Source organism: Gnatocerus cornutus, chromosome 8 (genome assembly GCF_029298725.1).
Source record: "Gnatocerus cornutus isolate USDA-ARS CGAHR chromosome 8, icGnaCorn1.1, whole genome shotgun sequence".
In the NCBI taxonomy this organism is placed as follows: Eukaryota; Metazoa; Arthropoda; class Insecta; order Coleoptera; family Tenebrionidae; genus Gnatocerus; species Gnatocerus cornutus.
The window spans coordinates 8,870,057-8,885,574 of record NC_142240.1 but is presented as its reverse complement, the minus strand read 5'-3'; the positions used below and the strand labels follow the sequence as shown (position 1 = coordinate 8,885,574).

The window sequence follows — 15,518 nt, the reverse complement described above, 5'->3', positions numbered from 1 at the left end:
GATAACATAAAAAAGTTTCTGGAATTAGTCGTCTGGTGCTGTCGCCAGTTTTCAAAATTCCGCCAAATGAATTTAAACAGAAATTTGTGATTTTTTTTCAGGTTGTGCATGCAACAACACTTTTTAATAACCACATATCCTTCATACATAATAAATATCGTTAATAGATTCTTCAATACAAACGACAAGACAAGCATGCGCTATTTATCGTCAAAAATTATGTTAAACGGTCAGTTAGCGTCCTGAATTCTTTAGCGCCTAAAATATGTAAAAATGCCCCGTGGATTTAAGAAAAAATAGTCAAATGGGCCTAATCGAAATAGTCATAGCAGCTTTGTGCCTAAATGCAACATGTCCTGAAGAAAATGGTAATTAAATTTGGGCGTTTTTTGATTTTTACGCGAGATTTCAGATATTTACGACTTAATCAACATGAGGAGGGTTGAATTGGATCAGTTGGCTGAAGATCTTCAGAATGAAAATTTGATAGTTACAACAATACAGGTAGGACGTCTTTTTGAGCGTGAATTTGTAAGCCTCCGGGGTTTTTTTAGAACGACAGACTGAGCGGGTATATGACGCGCAATGGTACGAAATTTGGAACTGGAGTAGCTTTCGATCTTCTCAAGATCCTCCAAGACAAATTTCACTTCAATTATACTGTGGTGACGGCAAAAAGCAACACTTGGGCTTCTCGTAAAGACGGAATTTTACAACTACTAAGAGAGGAGGTAAAATTGACAAAGTATATCTTACATTTATCTAACGCGAATTTCAGAGGGCAAATTTGTCGGTCGGATTTCATCCAGTTTTACCTGAATATGCATCGGATATTACCTACTCTCCAAGTTTAGACACGGGAGATTGGGTGGTGTTGATGCAAAGACCGGCAGCATCAGCCACGGGCTCGGGTTTACTGGCACCTTTTACTCTGCCAGTTTGGCTGCTTATTCTACTATCTTTAGTAGTTGTGGGTCCTGTTATCTATTTCATCATTTACTTGCAAGCTAAACTTTGCAGAGACGACGAAAATAAAGTTTTTCCTTTACCGGCTTGCATTTGGTTTGTTTATGGAGCGCTCCTGAAGCAAGGAACCACTTTGAATCCGATGACAGGTAAAAAAAAATTATATTTACTCAAACCGACAAGAATCTAATGCACGGATCAATGACTATTAAGCTAATGGGTTTGTTTAGATTCTTCAAGGTTGCTGTTTTCGACTTGGTGGATCTTTATCACGATTTTGACGGCTTTCTACACGGCAAATTTGACGGCCTTTTTGACTCTATCAAGATTTACTCTGCCCATAACCTACCCCAAAGACATAGGTGCTGGAAAGTATAAATGGGTATCGACCAGAGGCAACGCGTTAGAGGATACCGTGACTGTGAATGATACCATGATTTTGTCCGATCTTGGAAAACTGTTGGGTCGTCCGCAAGATTTTCCTATTGGTAGCGATAACGCCATCTTAAACAACCAGGTTAAAAAACAAAACATGATGTTTATAAGAGAAAAGCCCATCGTCGAATATGTCATGTACGATGATTACAAGGAAAAGACGAAGCTACAAATTAGTGAACCCGACAGGTGCAAGTATGTTATCACTAAGTTTTCGGTAGTCACTTTCTCACGAGCGTTCGCGTACAGCAAGGGCTTCAGATATCAAAAGTTGTTTGATTCAGCGTTAGTATCGCACCCTCGTTAAACCGTCTCTACTTTTTTACTTTCAGTATTCAACACTTGGTAGAATCGGGTATCATAAAATTCAAACTCCGCGAAGATCTCCCAGATACAGAAATCTGTCCTTTGAATTTGGGCAACAAAGAACGTCAACTTCGCAACACAGATCTCTTAATGACCTACGAAATAGTCGGAGGAGGTTTCGCGATTTCTACTCTTATTTTCATCATTGAATTGTTAATTCGCCAACACCGCAAGAAAAATAGACCTAGTCCGCGCACGGACACTCAAGATTTGCTCCTTCAAAAGAACACTTTTAGTGTCAACTTCAATAATAATTACGACAAGATGGGATCTTTCCCTCCGACCAGCAAGTTTATAACACCACCGCCTTCATATCACACGCTTTTTAATCCTGCCAGTAAGAATGAGAATATCAAGAAGAAGAATATCAACGGCAGAGAATACTGGGTGTATGATTCTAAAGCTGGGGGACAAAAAATGATACCAATGCGTACACCTTCTGCTTTACTGTTTCAGTACACCAATTAATTAACCGTGATTTACAATGTTAAAGATTTTTAAAAGTAGATTAGGTGAGTTTGGTTCACAATTGTTTGGGTTGAATTACGAATTCGTGTTGTTTTAAAAATAAATGTATTTTGAAGTTGAATTTGCCGCCTAAACTAGTAATTGACACCTTTACCACTAGAGGACTTTTTTTTTGTTATTTTTTGGATTTTTATCAATAATCTTCCTTTGTGGCGTCATTTCCACCTCTACAATACTAGTAAATTAAAGTAGGGATCAATTTATAACCGATAATTGGTATTAAAGGGTTATTCTATAATTCTGAGCCAATTTTTTCGATGAAATTTTAACTCACTCAAAAGCATGAAAATTTCAAACTTTGGTCCAAAAATGGATGCAAATTAAAAAAGCTGCACCTCGAAAATAATGGATTAGTTCAATTTCAGTTCCTATTTCCCTCCTTTCGGAAAATGCGTTTCCCCGGTCATTGACCTATTCTGATCTAACCTCAAAATTTGACACATTTTTCTGCAAGTCTTTTTGAAAATGCGGCGTATTCAAGGAAGTTTTGGTTCGAGGGACCCTGAAGAAGACCGTAAAAAGAGCAGAGAGTCAGTTTTGGCAAATTTAGTGTTATTTAGCTCTTTCGTCGTCATAATCCGAGTGGGTGAGTTTCCAGTCTGTGTTTTCGTCTTTCTGTATTTTAACCGATTGTATTTTCAGCGCCCTTTGTGATTAATAACATCTAAGCGTCTGCTGAGTCCGTAACTTCCTCGTTTTTGCTATGTGAGTGAAAATTTAGGACTGATGCCATGATGTGATAAAGTTTTATACATTTTCCATTATTTGTAAGAAGTCTATCTGTAAATTATTTGGAATGAAATAAATACTTGAATTTGGGCGAGTGGTTCTTGTCTATTGCATTTACGTAATTGCGTAATGTGACGTAATTCAAAGCCGTCAACATCTTAGGATGATAGGATTTGAATGCGTAAACTATATTTTTTCAAATATTGTTTATTTCTCTTTTATATAATACTTAACACTAATTAATCTAATTGATGTATGTTCAGTAATAAATTAGGATGGAGTGTTGTGTAAGTATTGCACTGGCGGGGTCAAGATTGTCAGGTGCCAGCACCACTCCACACGCGTGGAATGTAACACATGAAAACAAGACGATATATAAATTATAAATATATTATATAAAAACAAATAGGGGCCGTTGGCCACCATCACAATAGCTACCGACACGACACTTACAGTCTCGGTAAAAATCTGCTACTTTATACAGCATCACTAATTATAGACTTGTCACGAATCATATTGAATATAAAAACAAGTATGTAATAGCAACAGTGCGTAGCTATGTTGAGTCTACCTCCGTAGGTAACAATCCGTTAAGTTAAGAACACAGCCTCGCAAGCCAAATACTTTTAGGTATCTTCATTCACATCGTAAGGTAAACATTTCACTAATATTATTTATAATATGATACAAGAGTGTATTTAAACATATGTACAATTCAAAATACATAGGTCCATTTAGATTAAAAATCTACACTGTATTTACATAGCTACACTCGTTCTGTCCTTAAGTATACATTTTACAATCACTTTACACTTGTACGAGGGATGAGTGGTCAGTTACGTAGCACCATTGCCAGTTCGTTGGGAGAACAGAGCTTGCGCCAACACTCACCACTAGAGCTGCTCCACGAACCTACTCAGTTGGTCTTGGGGCGTCATGGCGGGTACCTCCCCCGTCTCCTGGTTAGTTCCTACGGGCGACGCATGCGGATGCAGCGCCCCCGTGTGGTTCTGCCCCAACAGCATCTCTGACGTCGTCGTATCGTGAGGCGACGGTTGTGGCCCCCTTGGACTCGGCACCGTCTGATTTCTGGGACTAGGAGACGGTCTCGACGACGGGCTCGGCTGTGGACTCCTGATGGGCGGTGGACTCCTCAGCTGTTGCTGTTGTTGAACAGAGATACCCCCCTGCGGTGGACCCATCACGGCCTGCGGCGACGGCACCGGGGGCGGGGTGGGTTTCAGGCCTTGCATCGGCGGGTACTGCTGCTCAGGATACGAGTTGTAGCCGATGTGGGGCTGTCGGATGGCCGGCAATCTTTGTTGATACGAGGGCGGAGCGGACGGCTGCTGGAACGGCTGCTGCTGCTGTTGTTGTTGCTGTTGCTGCTGTTGTTGCTGTTGCTGCTGTTGTGCCTGTTGTTGCTGTTGCTGCCGCTGCATCGCCAACAACTGCTGGTGTTTGTACCACTGCTGTTGTTGCGGCGTCAGCGTTTGGTTCGGCCCTTGAGGCAACCCTTGGGCAGGATTCTGCGCCAACATTCCACCTTGCATCTGTATCCTGTTGGGATGCTGCGCCGTGTTCTGCTGCGTGAGGATGTGTTGCAGCTGTTGAGGTGGTGTAGCCCCTACGCCTCCACCACTCGCTTGTTGGAGCTGAGCCTGCTATTAAACAGAAAAATCTTTTACACATCGGAAGAAACACGTTTGGAATATACCCATCATCTGGTTTGCCGATTTATTAAGTATCTTCTACATGGAATTCTCAAGTTCGAGGATTAGGACTTATCTGGATGACAAAAGGATCAAAATGATTAACATTTGGATAGATTGTGGTTCGGTTCACCGTTTACGAGCAAAACACACCTGTCTTTGTTTGATGAAGGCCGCCATTAACTGTGGATTCGACTTTAGTATCGTCAGAATTTGTTGCTGCTGTTCTGGGGACTGAGGAGATCTCAAAGTCTGCATGAGTTGTTGTAAGGCTTGTTTTTGCATTGCGTTCTGAGGATTTGTGATGTTTCCTGCGCCTGGTCGAACGCCACCCTGATTACCTTGCATGGGATTTTGACCCATTTGACCTTGTTGGATCAATTGGGGACCTGGCTGTCTAATACCCTGTGCCCCTCCTGGATACCGTTGCTGCCATTGCTGCATTGGCAGTAAATTACCCCCTGAAAACTACTCTTTGAGAAACAATTCAAAATTCGACAAATAGAAAATAAATTCCCGCTACAAGTTTCGATTTGTAATTGCGTACCTTGATCGGCCCCCATGTGTCCTCCTACCCTCAACTGCGGCGGTGGCATATTTTGGCCCGGACCGACAGGTGTGACTTTTCCATATCCTACATGTGGTGCTTGCTGCCTCGCCGCCTCTTCTTGCACTTGCTTCACCACTTGTAGAACATTCGCAGGCGGTGTCTGCGTTCCCGGTTTGATTCCAATGCCTGGTTGGTGTGGTGTTTGGATTCCCATTGTACTGTTGGGCATACCCGAAGAGTTCATCGAGTTCGCTGGACTTACCGCTCCCGGCACAACCGATTGCACACTCGACGATAAACCGACATTGTTTGCACCCGGCATCGCGTTGCCTTGCGGCAAAGTTCGCGTGTTCATTACCGCCATTCGTCGCCGCAATAACTGCGCTTGTTGTAACCTTTGTTGCAATTGTTGCTGCTTCAACTTGTGCTTGATGTTCGAACAGAACGGCACCGGACACTTGGTCTCTAGACAATGTTTCGCGTGATAACAACACAACGCTATCAACTGTTTGCATATCGGACAACCGTTGTTTGTCTTGCGTTTGCATACTTTCGTGTGGGTGACCACGCGTTTCATCTTCTGACAGCTGGTCAAGCGACAATTGGCGTCGCGACATTGGCATGCGTGGACCAAAGAATGAATGCATCGTTGAATAGACAGTTGACGAGCTGCTTGAGGATTGACTTGTTTTTGGTCGCTCGGAGAACTTCCGTCGTCGAGGTCGAGACCGAGCTTTTCCATCTTGTGAGGATGACCCTCCTTGTCGTAACACTGGATGCAGAGATCAAAGTCGTCGCATACCGTACAATGGTAGCGAGTTTCCACCTGACCTTTGCAGTTGTTACAGGTGTACACGAATTTATCCTGACCTTGGTTGTGTAATTCGTACAACATACACATTGTGCTAAATTTAGCTCTTCGTAGCGACGAAAATTCGTAATGTTTCTCGCGAGCCAACGTTAAGAAGGCGTCGCGACCGTCCATAAGGTCGCAGTTAATGAAGGGGTCGGGGTCTTGGATTGGCTGAAATTTCAAATTACAAATAAATCGCTAAAGAACAATAAGTGCTGGTTTGTAGAATTTTTAGACAAAACCTTGAAGCATATTCCATATATTAACAGTAAAATGCACTTGAGCGAAAGCAAACACTAACATGTTTACGATTGTAATAACACAACTTCAAGGACACGAAATAATTGACACTAAATTTACAACTTATGTTTGATAATAAAAAGTAACTTAATTTAATGTTTTCATTGTTGGTTGGCGCCTTTCATGCATATATTGCCGAATTAACTTTAATTTAATTTAAGACAAAAAACTCGTTTTTGAAGCAATTATTAAGATTCTACAATAACAGTGACAAATAATTTCGACTGTCTTTAAAAAAACAAAGAAAAAACTCAATCAAAAGCTACAGCAACCTTGAAATTCAAAAAAACAAGAATGCAAACGATCGAAAAAGAAAATTATTTTGGCATCATTTAGTTCAACCGTAAACAAACTTCTAATGAGGCTAACATCTGGTTTTTGTAAACAAAGTCATAACAATTTTGAAATAAAATTAAATCACAACAAGATGTTATATCAAAGCCATTTTTTACTCACCCCTAGACTCGCTGCCGATTGTACCGAATGCAAACGGATGACGAAGAAGACTTCCTTATGTTTTTCCATGGTGGCAAAAATCTTAGCTGACAAGTCATTTCCGGTTTGTGGCGTGTTCGATTTCTTGCTGTTCTTTCGCTGGTTTGCTTTGGACTTATTGCTTTTCTTGGCTTTCTTTTGGCCTTTCTTCTTACCATCAGGTCCTGTCTCACATTCTTCAGTCAAAGAAAATATCTGACAAATAAAAGAAAAGTTAGCACAGTCTTAATTTAGTTGTTTGGGCAACTTACGGCATTGGCTGCAGCTTCGGCGGCTTCAGCTTGTTTTCTCTTCTCTTCTTCCTCTTGATCTAGTTCTTTGATGCTTTCTTCGAGTACGTTGGGCCAAAAATCACCCTCGAAATATGGAAGATCCGCTGCCGACCTCAAGTTATCTTCCATTGCTTGTTTCAAGATGTCTTTGTAGTCTAGGACGATTCGTTCGATTATACCTTTGTCTAACATTTTCTTGTACCAGTCTTGTAGTCTCTTGGGTTTCGGTATTTTTTGTTCAACAGGATGACAATGGAAAATGTAATCGTCACCTTCAGATGGAGGACAGGCCCAAATATGGGCCATGGTATACCCCAACTGCTTGACGTAGTCCATGTAACCCAACAGAATCTCATGATAAACGGCAGTCCTAAACTGTCTCGGCTTGAAGAAATGTACAGAATCTAGATAAGCGATGTAAACACGTCTCGTATTCGGTGGTGGACATTCAGACCCGTATTCTTGCACATGCATTCCGAAGAAGCACACGTCGACACCGTCGATTTCCTCGAAGGCAAAAAGTGCTTTGGCTCTGTATGGAAATTCCGACGAGAGTTCGCCGGTTTCAACAAATTTACATCGCATTCCCGGCTTCACTTCGACGGTTTTTTCAGAACTGGAGACCACACGAATTGAAACTTCTCCAGCGCCGGCTTCTTTCTTTTTCAAGAAATTATTGACTCTGGTTTCTATATACACGCCTAGTTTCGTAGCCGGCAGTCGTTTCGCGTTGAATTTGTTCTCGCGGCGTTTTGATCCTCGCTTCTTCATACATTCCTCGCAAGTGAAACCTTGTGTCCAAATGTTTTCGTTGTGTAAGACACAAATCTGGTGCAATTTTCTGCCACAATCGGTGCAGTGAACAAACGCTTCCATTTCCAGGTGGTCGTTCTTCATCTCCTTGAATTGGTCTTTCTTTATTGCCCTGTAAACGCGATTGTTAAAAACAATTTTCGCTAGTTACAACCGGAAACTTACGTTTGAGCTTGAGTAGGGTCATCTCCGAGGGTTACGGTATCGCCTTGGATGTCGTTGAAGCACTTCTGGCAGAAGGTATATCTGTCGGATCCGAGTCCATACGCTTTTAGACTGTGTACACATCACCACAGACACGCAAGCACAACACACCAAGCCGAATTTTTTGTTAAATGGCATGGGGTGGAGGGACGGGAAGAGAAAAAAATGACGTGTTAGAAGCGTCGTCGAGTGCAAAGCTTACTATCCTAAACCACGCGTTGTGAAGCGTGACCACCCTTGTACACATGTGACGGTAAATAGGCCACGACCTGATTAACAACAAAAACTTTTTCCAAGTGTTGTAGATCTATTATAGCATTAAAACGAGAAGAAAAAAGTTTTTGTTTTTAATCTAGACCCTTGTTTAGATGATAACAAGCTGCATGCAATATTGATATGCTAATGCCTTCAGATGTGAAGGGGTGGGTGCAGCGTTGTGATTAGGGCACGCCCTTGTAAAGCCCTAATCACACAACCACATTTGACTGAATTTGTGACATAATGAAGCGGACTTCGCCGTGATCTCACACTTGACAAATTTCACCAGTGCTAAATCTATTGTGATGAAAATAATTATATACGGACCTGTTTTGGTAGCTGTAATATTTGGCGTCTCTCGGTATCGTACACAGTTGTTTTCCGTAGCAGCACAACACTTGAGGATTGAACGTGTATTTCCTGCCACAACAGTAACCCATTGATTGCATCACCGGGTCAATTTCCATCTCGAAGACTTCAGACAACTGTAATATAATTCCTCAATAAAAAGATCTCAAAAAAAATACCCAAACTTACTTTTGTACAATACCGGTACACTCGGCTAGTTTTTCTATTATACAACCAGGCATTATCAAACATCAACCAAACATCGTCGACGTACTCCCATGGATCCGTATATGTACCTAGATCAAGCTTCTTTTTAATTGTTGACAGATCCATGGGTCTTTTCACAATATCAAAGTAATCTGGAATACCCAACGTGTGAGGATCGACAGGCTGTCTAAACGGCAGACTTTCTGGATCCTGTCGGTACAATTTCTCCAAAGTGGGCATTAACTTCTGGCGTAGTTCATCAAATTTAAATACTAGAAAAAATGGAAAACATCAACTTTCGTCAAATGTCAATTTTTACAAAACTCACTACATTTTCGTTGTTGTTTATTAGCAGTACTGCAGCCCATCGGTACCAACGATCCATCGGAAACAGAAGGTTTCACGTCGATGGAACTATCAGGAACCACTGCTTCGTCTTTTACGTGAACTTCTTCTTTGATCTTCGAGTCGCAATCTTCCATAGGTTCCGTTTTGATTTCTGTTTTAATCTCATTCTTTATGTTTTTACCACCCCCTTCGCTTTGGTTTGGATCATCCTCAGGTTCTTGTTTTATATGCTTGATGTCCATGGAATTCTCTTCTTTCATTTGATCTAGTTTACCTTTGATACTGTTTGGAGGTGGAGACGGAGAATCGTCGTCCCGATCATGGGCCGCCGTGATGGCAGCCATTTGCGAAGACATGGATGACTGACGTGGTGCATTTTGAGCCGCTCGTTCTGCGCTGCTCATTCCCTTCCCTGTAAAAATAAAACTGCAACACTGCTTGATAAAAAGAGTTGAAACGTACCTAAACTCGCTGCAGTTGCGGGTGAAGATTGAACAGGCGTAGCAGGAGCGGGAGATGGTCCTCTCGAAGAGCTAACCGACTTGGGTCCGGTAGCATGCGGAGTTGTTACAGAATCAGAATTCGGTGTCGCAGCTATTCGAGTGTTGTTTAAATTGTTATTATTGACTTGTCCTTGATTTTGCGTTAAAACTTGCGACTGAAGACCAAAAGTCGATGGCGAAGGCGCCAGTCGACTCTTCATGATGTCGTTAAACTGTGCCTGTTGTGCTGCAGTAGCTGGCGACACTTGCGGCAAACTAACTGGACCATTGGAAGTGACGAATTGGTTACCGCCGGAGGTCGACGCCGAACTGTTGCCTACAGACATTGGCTGTCCGAAAGGTGACAGTCCCGGATTATTCGAAGCGGTGGGGCTAGGTCCTGGAAGTCCGACAACATTTGGCTGTTGTTGGTTGTTCTGTTGGGCATTTTGTTGTACTTGGAAAATCCGCCCAGTTTGATTTAAGGTCCCGATGGTGCTGAGAGGAGAACCACTGCGTAGTCCCGGCTGTTGTTGTTGATTAAGAGCTGCTGGTACTCCAGGCGGTCGGGCAACCACTCCTGGTGCACCTTGCAGAGTTGGCCTAATCTGTGGTGGTTGGATATGTTGCTGTTGCAACTGTTGTTGTTCTTTTCGTTTTTGACGTTTCTCCTCTAGTTCTTTTTGGATTTTGTAAATTTTCTCAGCTAGGAGGTGGTAATACTCAGATCTGGAGTTTGCCATTTCGTACATGTCGCCTTCGACTTTTCTCGCATAAGCGACTAGGTTATGCATTCTTTTATCCAGCATTGCTTGAGGATCAGGAGTCGGGAAAATAGCTTGTACTAATTTGTGCACCAGATGATTTCTGAGATCAGGGGTGACTGACTGATGCCATTCTTTGGTCCCTTGTACAGGTGAAGCTGTTACTTGACCCGCTTGTAACCCTCCAGGACCTACGAGTCCTTGAGCCGCAGCGTCATTCGTTAATCCGAAAATGACGTTAGAGACGCTCTGCTGGAGATTCGCGGCTGTTTGACTGACGCCTTGATTGACGTTTGGAGTGGAATCACTTCCTAATGGGAGACTGACATTCGGTGCCGCCTGAACCGCTGAAGGCGGCATCGCTCGTGCTCCTAGTCCAGCGGTCATATTCGGACCACCAGCTAAAGGAAGTCTTATACATGATCGTTGCTGTCCTGCATTAGGAATTAACGCTGTTGGGGTCGCTCCAGCCCCAGTCGTCGGACACTGAATACCTAGAGCGTCGTACGCCCTTCGCATGTCAGTCGCCGACGGATTTATTGACTGAGTACTTTGAGGCGGGTTCGCTGTCGCTGTAAGTATAATCATAATTTCTACACTACTCCGAAGGGTAGCAACTTACCGTTTGGATTATTATTTCGATTTTTGTCGGCCTGTTTTAAAGGCAAACAAACTGGGCAGTCCATTTTGGTACAGTGTTTCCAATGGCTTATGATCTGTCTAGAGGAACTACAATGAGCTACAGAACAACTCTTCCCCGCGTTACACGTCGTCATATGATTTAAAACATTCTTCATCGTCTTGCAATGTGGCAAATTACACTGCCACACTTCACCATTAGCCTGCGATTCTCGCCTTTGACACTTGTGCGCATGTAGCAACAACACCAGTTGCTGTTGGATCAGCTTGCGTTTTTCTGGGTCTGCTAGACAATGTAATATGAAGAGATATGTAAGACAAAGCATGCACTACACAGAACCAAAGAAGAAGTAGGAGAAATTCTCATGCAATTTTAAAAATATGAAACAACATTTACCCGTCGAGGAAGGTGGCGGTCCAGTCCCTTGATTCTGCGTTGCTGTTTGAGGTCCAGGTTGAGATCCGGACGGCGCTCCGGACTGAGGTTGAGCCGGGGAAGGAGCAGGCAGCTGAGTAGGAGCCATCCCTCCTTCACCACCACCTGTAGGTCCCACAGGACCCGCGGGACCTCCAAACCTCGTTTGAGGAAGTCCTAATTTGTTTGCATGGGGTTGTGGAGTCGCCACACCTTGAGGTCCGGCGTTTGGATATGAATATGGAGTATTCCCAGGCACGCCCATTTGAATCATTCCAGGCGCTTGCATACGCGTACCTAGAGGACCGTGAGGACCAGGAGCTCTAGCGTTCAAGTGTTGCATCGGAAGTCGATTCAACATGGGGCCGTTTTGCATTGCCTGGAAATGAAAACGAGTCAGTAAGGATCAAATGCTTTGCAAAAAAAAATGTGTGTTTGAGTCAGTTCAACCTGATTACGAATATAGTCGAAACCAGCAGCGAACTGACACAGTTTTCTCTGGCAAGACAAAGATTAATTCAAAAAACCATGGAAAAGGTTTTCAAACCCTGAATCTTGCCACTGGACGAAAAAAAAACACGAACCTGTTGAGGAACTGTGTGGTTTCCTGGATGATGAGGTTGTCCTGGAGCCATCATATTCGCCGCGTTGGTCAGCGGTTTGTTGACTGTGCTGCTCACCACGAGTCCTCCTCCACCCATTCCCGCCATAGAACTCATGCTGCTGTTCGTCATGATCATATTTCCACCAGCGCTGTTATTCATGCCTGCAACAAGTTTTTGTAAACTCCGACTGTTAAATTTTCTTCTACTTACCTTGAATCGAACTCATGATTTGCTGAGAAGTGCCATTGTTGGCCATTGACTGTAAGCCGACATTGTTCGCAATACTCGACGGCAAACTTCCCATGTTCATCTGATCCACGACATTACCTTCAAGAAATTCATACATAAAGCAACAATCTAATAATCCGAGTGTTGTTACCTTTAGCCACGGAAACATTTGGCGGTGACTGCATATTAGGACTTTTACTGCTTATTTGTCCCGCCATCGCTATCCCCAACATCTTATTGCCTTGTAACATGTTGAGCTGTATTTGACGCAAGCTATTTGCGCTATCTCCCCCGTCGATTCCACCATTCTGCATTCCTCCAGGTCCTGGACCATGAGGAGGTGGCTTGCTGTCAGAGATGGGCCATGACGTCGGTGGCGTCATCAACTCGTCAGGGAGGTCGTTCTCAAGAATGTGTAACATATCCATATTCGAAAGTACATCTACAGACAATCACACGTCAAAACAAGACGGTCAATTTTATGCGGAAAATGAACCAACTTGCTGAAGGCTCGATAACATTAGTTTATCGCGGAATTCGAGATAGTCCGATTATATAAAATAGGGATTTCGCAAGAGAAGATAAAGAGAACAAGGCATGCAATAGAAGAAGAAAAGGCGTTGGCGATTGCAATTGATGACCATTAGAGGTCTTATTTGTCAATAATTAGATGTTTGAGCCAGTTCTACCTGATTAAGAATTTCGGTCAAAATCAGTAACGAACCGACACAGTTTACTCTGGCAAGAGAAAGATTAAATTTATAAAACCATAAAAGAGGTTTTCAAACCCTGAACCCTTGCCTTGAAAGGTGCCAAAGCGAACACAATTTTTTAGCAACAGTTTTCATAATTTATATCATTTATCATTTAATAAAGATTACTTATTTAATTTCAACAAAAAAACGTCGAAGAGTTCCCCACTTTTTTTATTTTACGTAAAATATAACTAAGTTCACATCTTTCTTTCATTGATAATCATAAAAACGTCTTTATATAAATAATGAATCTTCAAATCTCAATAAAATATGTTTTTAACATAAAACTTTAAAAATGAGATGCACAGCTTTTAATAAGTTATAGATTATCTATTTGATCATTAGTGGGTTAAGCGATTTCTTAAAGAAGAGTAACCCAACTCACAAAAAGGGCATCTTCTTCAAAAAACAGGAAAATCAGTGTCTCTAAAGGTTAAAATAAGCTCGTGTTTTTTTTTTTCGACTGAGGAAAATTTCTGTGTTTTGCAAGTCTTCAGCAAGTTGTTCTGTGGTCAAGCAATACAGTCATATGTTGACAACAAGAATGACTATTGAAGCTTCCAGCGGAGTTGTTAAGACCTATTGTTGAATGCATATGCTTCAAAAAGTTTGGTCAAATGAATGGAAGCATATCCAGTCGAACATGCTGCAGAACTAGAAATACGTCGGGGAGGTTATTAGTAAACTGTACATTCTAGAGTTAGTGGAGTGTCTTTTGGTTAGAGTTAGTTTGGTGTGTTCCTTTCGGAAGTGTTAGCAAGTATAGTTGTGTATTTACTTTGCTGGTTCCATTGGTGCTGAGCCGGATTGGAGACAACACCGCCACCCATTGCCGTCGCCAGGCCCTGTGCGGAGCCCAAGCCGTAGTTGTAAGCTAACAGTTAGGTATAAACAAATTACTCCAGTACCAATCTACTTAGCCTAGTGGTGATTAGTGGTTTTTTAGTGTGAATGAGAGAAATGGGGGGCGGGTTAGCCGTGGAGGTTAAGCCCCGGTGACGGCGGTTTGTTGTGGAAGTGTCATGCAAACAACAACAAACGGTCGTGCAGAGTTTGGTTATGGTCGGATGACAGGAGGCGCGTCAGGACTCACCTGAGTCGGAAGGCCCCTGGAAGGGGTCCAGTTTCTGCCGTTTGGCGTTCGGCGGCCCATCAACGAGATGGTCGGCCATGGCAAAATCCCGTCCTGTGTTTACCAAGCCGCTGCACTGAATCCACTATTTATGTGTATCGAGTCGCGAAACGCACGAGAATAAACGCGAGAATCGGCGCCAAACAGTCCATGCAGCTGGTGTCCGAGAGTCGATGCATCTCACAAGGCACATATTTGTCAAACACAAGTCACCCATCGGCCATCATGGACTTCGACTAGTCCGACTGGCCGACTGCACTCGCACTACCTCTCACCATCTTCCGACGGACCGCACAATGATCTCGGCCGTAATCACTCCAGCGCCGCACTTTTACACCCTTTTCTAACAAACATCGACGCAACTTGACCACTACATCAACATCTGACCCCGCGTCCGAAGAAAAAACACCCCTTTAATTTACATACGACCCTACAGTTTGCGGAATTCATACGAAATTCAACGCGTTCTCAAACAGGCAAAATGGCGGCTGTTGATGAAACTTTTTCTACGCTTGTCAGAATTGTTCCATCTATTTCATCGGAGCAGACACACGATTGGTTCGAAACGCGCACGTGATACAAATGAGACGTTCTATTGGTCGGGTACTCCCGGAAAACACGATGTGACGCAGCATTCGGCGTCACGAGTGACGTCACGACGAAATCAGCCGAACTGGAGAACCTTGACGCTGAAAACAACAGAGACCAAATCACGCACCAACAAAGATTGTGTTTTGACAGCACGAACACCGCTCTAATTCTGACGAGAACGATCATGGCTCCGCGAGATGGTAAACAAACATTGCAACAATTACGACACACGACGGAATTTCCGCAAGATGCCAATGCGACAAGCGCGAAACGCAGTCATTAACATGTTGCGCTCGCTCCACGGTCTACCACAAAATCATGTCATCTATGAAACAAAACAATTTCGAATTTTAGGTATTTTGTCAAAACACCACTGATTCTTTTCAAAATTAAATAACCAGTTTCAAACTCGGAAAAAATGATCAATTTATGAAGAATCAAGAAGTGAAGTAACGTTTGCGTTGTTTTTACGTTTTTTTTTTTGATAAATCTAAATTATCGCAAAAATAATTAATATCTAGTT

General features: G+C 42.8%; 2 protein-coding genes across 7 annotated transcripts; one reads left to right on the top strand and one right to left on the bottom strand.

Annotated features, from left to right (window-relative positions):
- Nucleotides 1–5: 5 nt before the first annotated feature.
- On the top strand, nucleotides 6–3,114 carry Ir76b (Ionotropic receptor 76b). Its single transcript, XM_088042845.1, has 7 exons — nucleotides 6–368; nucleotides 413–504; nucleotides 555–731; nucleotides 779–1,115; nucleotides 1,197–1,686; nucleotides 1,734–2,881; nucleotides 2,938–3,114. Exons 1-6 carry the CDS (start codon nucleotides 305–307, stop codon nucleotides 2,233–2,235), a joined length of 1,662 nt encoding a protein of 553 aa, XP_087898971.1. The 5' UTR covers nucleotides 6–304; the 3' UTR covers nucleotides 2,236–2,881; nucleotides 2,938–3,114.
- A 284-nt stretch (nucleotides 3,115–3,398) lies between these two features.
- On the bottom strand, nucleotides 3,399–14,452 carry nej (CREB binding protein nejire). Of its 6 annotated transcripts, none has more exons than XM_088044428.1 (17): nucleotides 14,366–14,452; nucleotides 14,051–14,146; nucleotides 12,669–12,959; nucleotides 12,500–12,616; nucleotides 12,269–12,450; nucleotides 11,667–12,063; nucleotides 11,253–11,555; nucleotides 9,847–11,202; nucleotides 9,365–9,796; nucleotides 9,019–9,308; nucleotides 8,809–8,966; nucleotides 8,185–8,295; nucleotides 7,186–8,131; nucleotides 6,896–7,129; nucleotides 5,284–6,310; nucleotides 4,890–5,197; nucleotides 3,399–4,688 (listed from the first exon to the last, which is right to left on the bottom strand). In XM_088044428.1, exons 1-17 carry the CDS (start codon nucleotides 14,442–14,444, stop codon nucleotides 3,918–3,920), a joined length of 7,098 nt encoding a protein of 2,365 aa, XP_087900554.1. In that variant the 5' UTR covers nucleotides 14,445–14,452; the 3' UTR covers nucleotides 3,399–3,917. The 6 variants fall into 6 exon arrangements, with proteins under 6 accessions (XP_087900554.1, XP_087900557.1, XP_087900558.1 ...); XM_088044431.1 differs by having other exon boundaries at nucleotides 3,399–4,685; XM_088044432.1 differs by having other exon boundaries at nucleotides 8,185–8,265.
- Nucleotides 14,453–15,518: the final 1,066 nt, after the last annotated feature.

Excerpts from the sequence above, each read along its gene's own strand:
- nej (XM_088044428.1), bottom strand. The coding sequence starts at position 14,444 with ATGGCCGACCATCTCGTTGATGGGCCGCCGAACGCCAAACGGCAGAAA. Across the intron at positions 11,556-11,666 it reads ACCGCCACCTTCCTCGACGG|CAGACCCAGAAAAACGCAAG; the intron begins GTAAATGTTGTT and ends TACATTGTCTAG. Across the intron at positions 5,198-5,283 it reads ACACATGGGGGCCGATCAAG|GGGGTAATTTACTGCCAATG; the intron begins GTACGCAATTAC and ends AGTAGTTTTCAG.
- Ir76b (XM_088042845.1), top strand. The coding sequence starts at position 305 with ATGGGCCTAATCGAAATAGTCATAGCAGCTTTGTGCCTAAATGCAACA. Across the intron at positions 369-412 it reads AACATGTCCTGAAGAAAATG|ATATTTACGACTTAATCAAC; the intron begins GTAATTAAATTT and ends GCGAGATTTCAG. Across the intron at positions 1,687-1,733 it reads CAAAAGTTGTTTGATTCAGC|TATTCAACACTTGGTAGAAT; the intron begins GTTAGTATCGCA and ends TTTTACTTTCAG.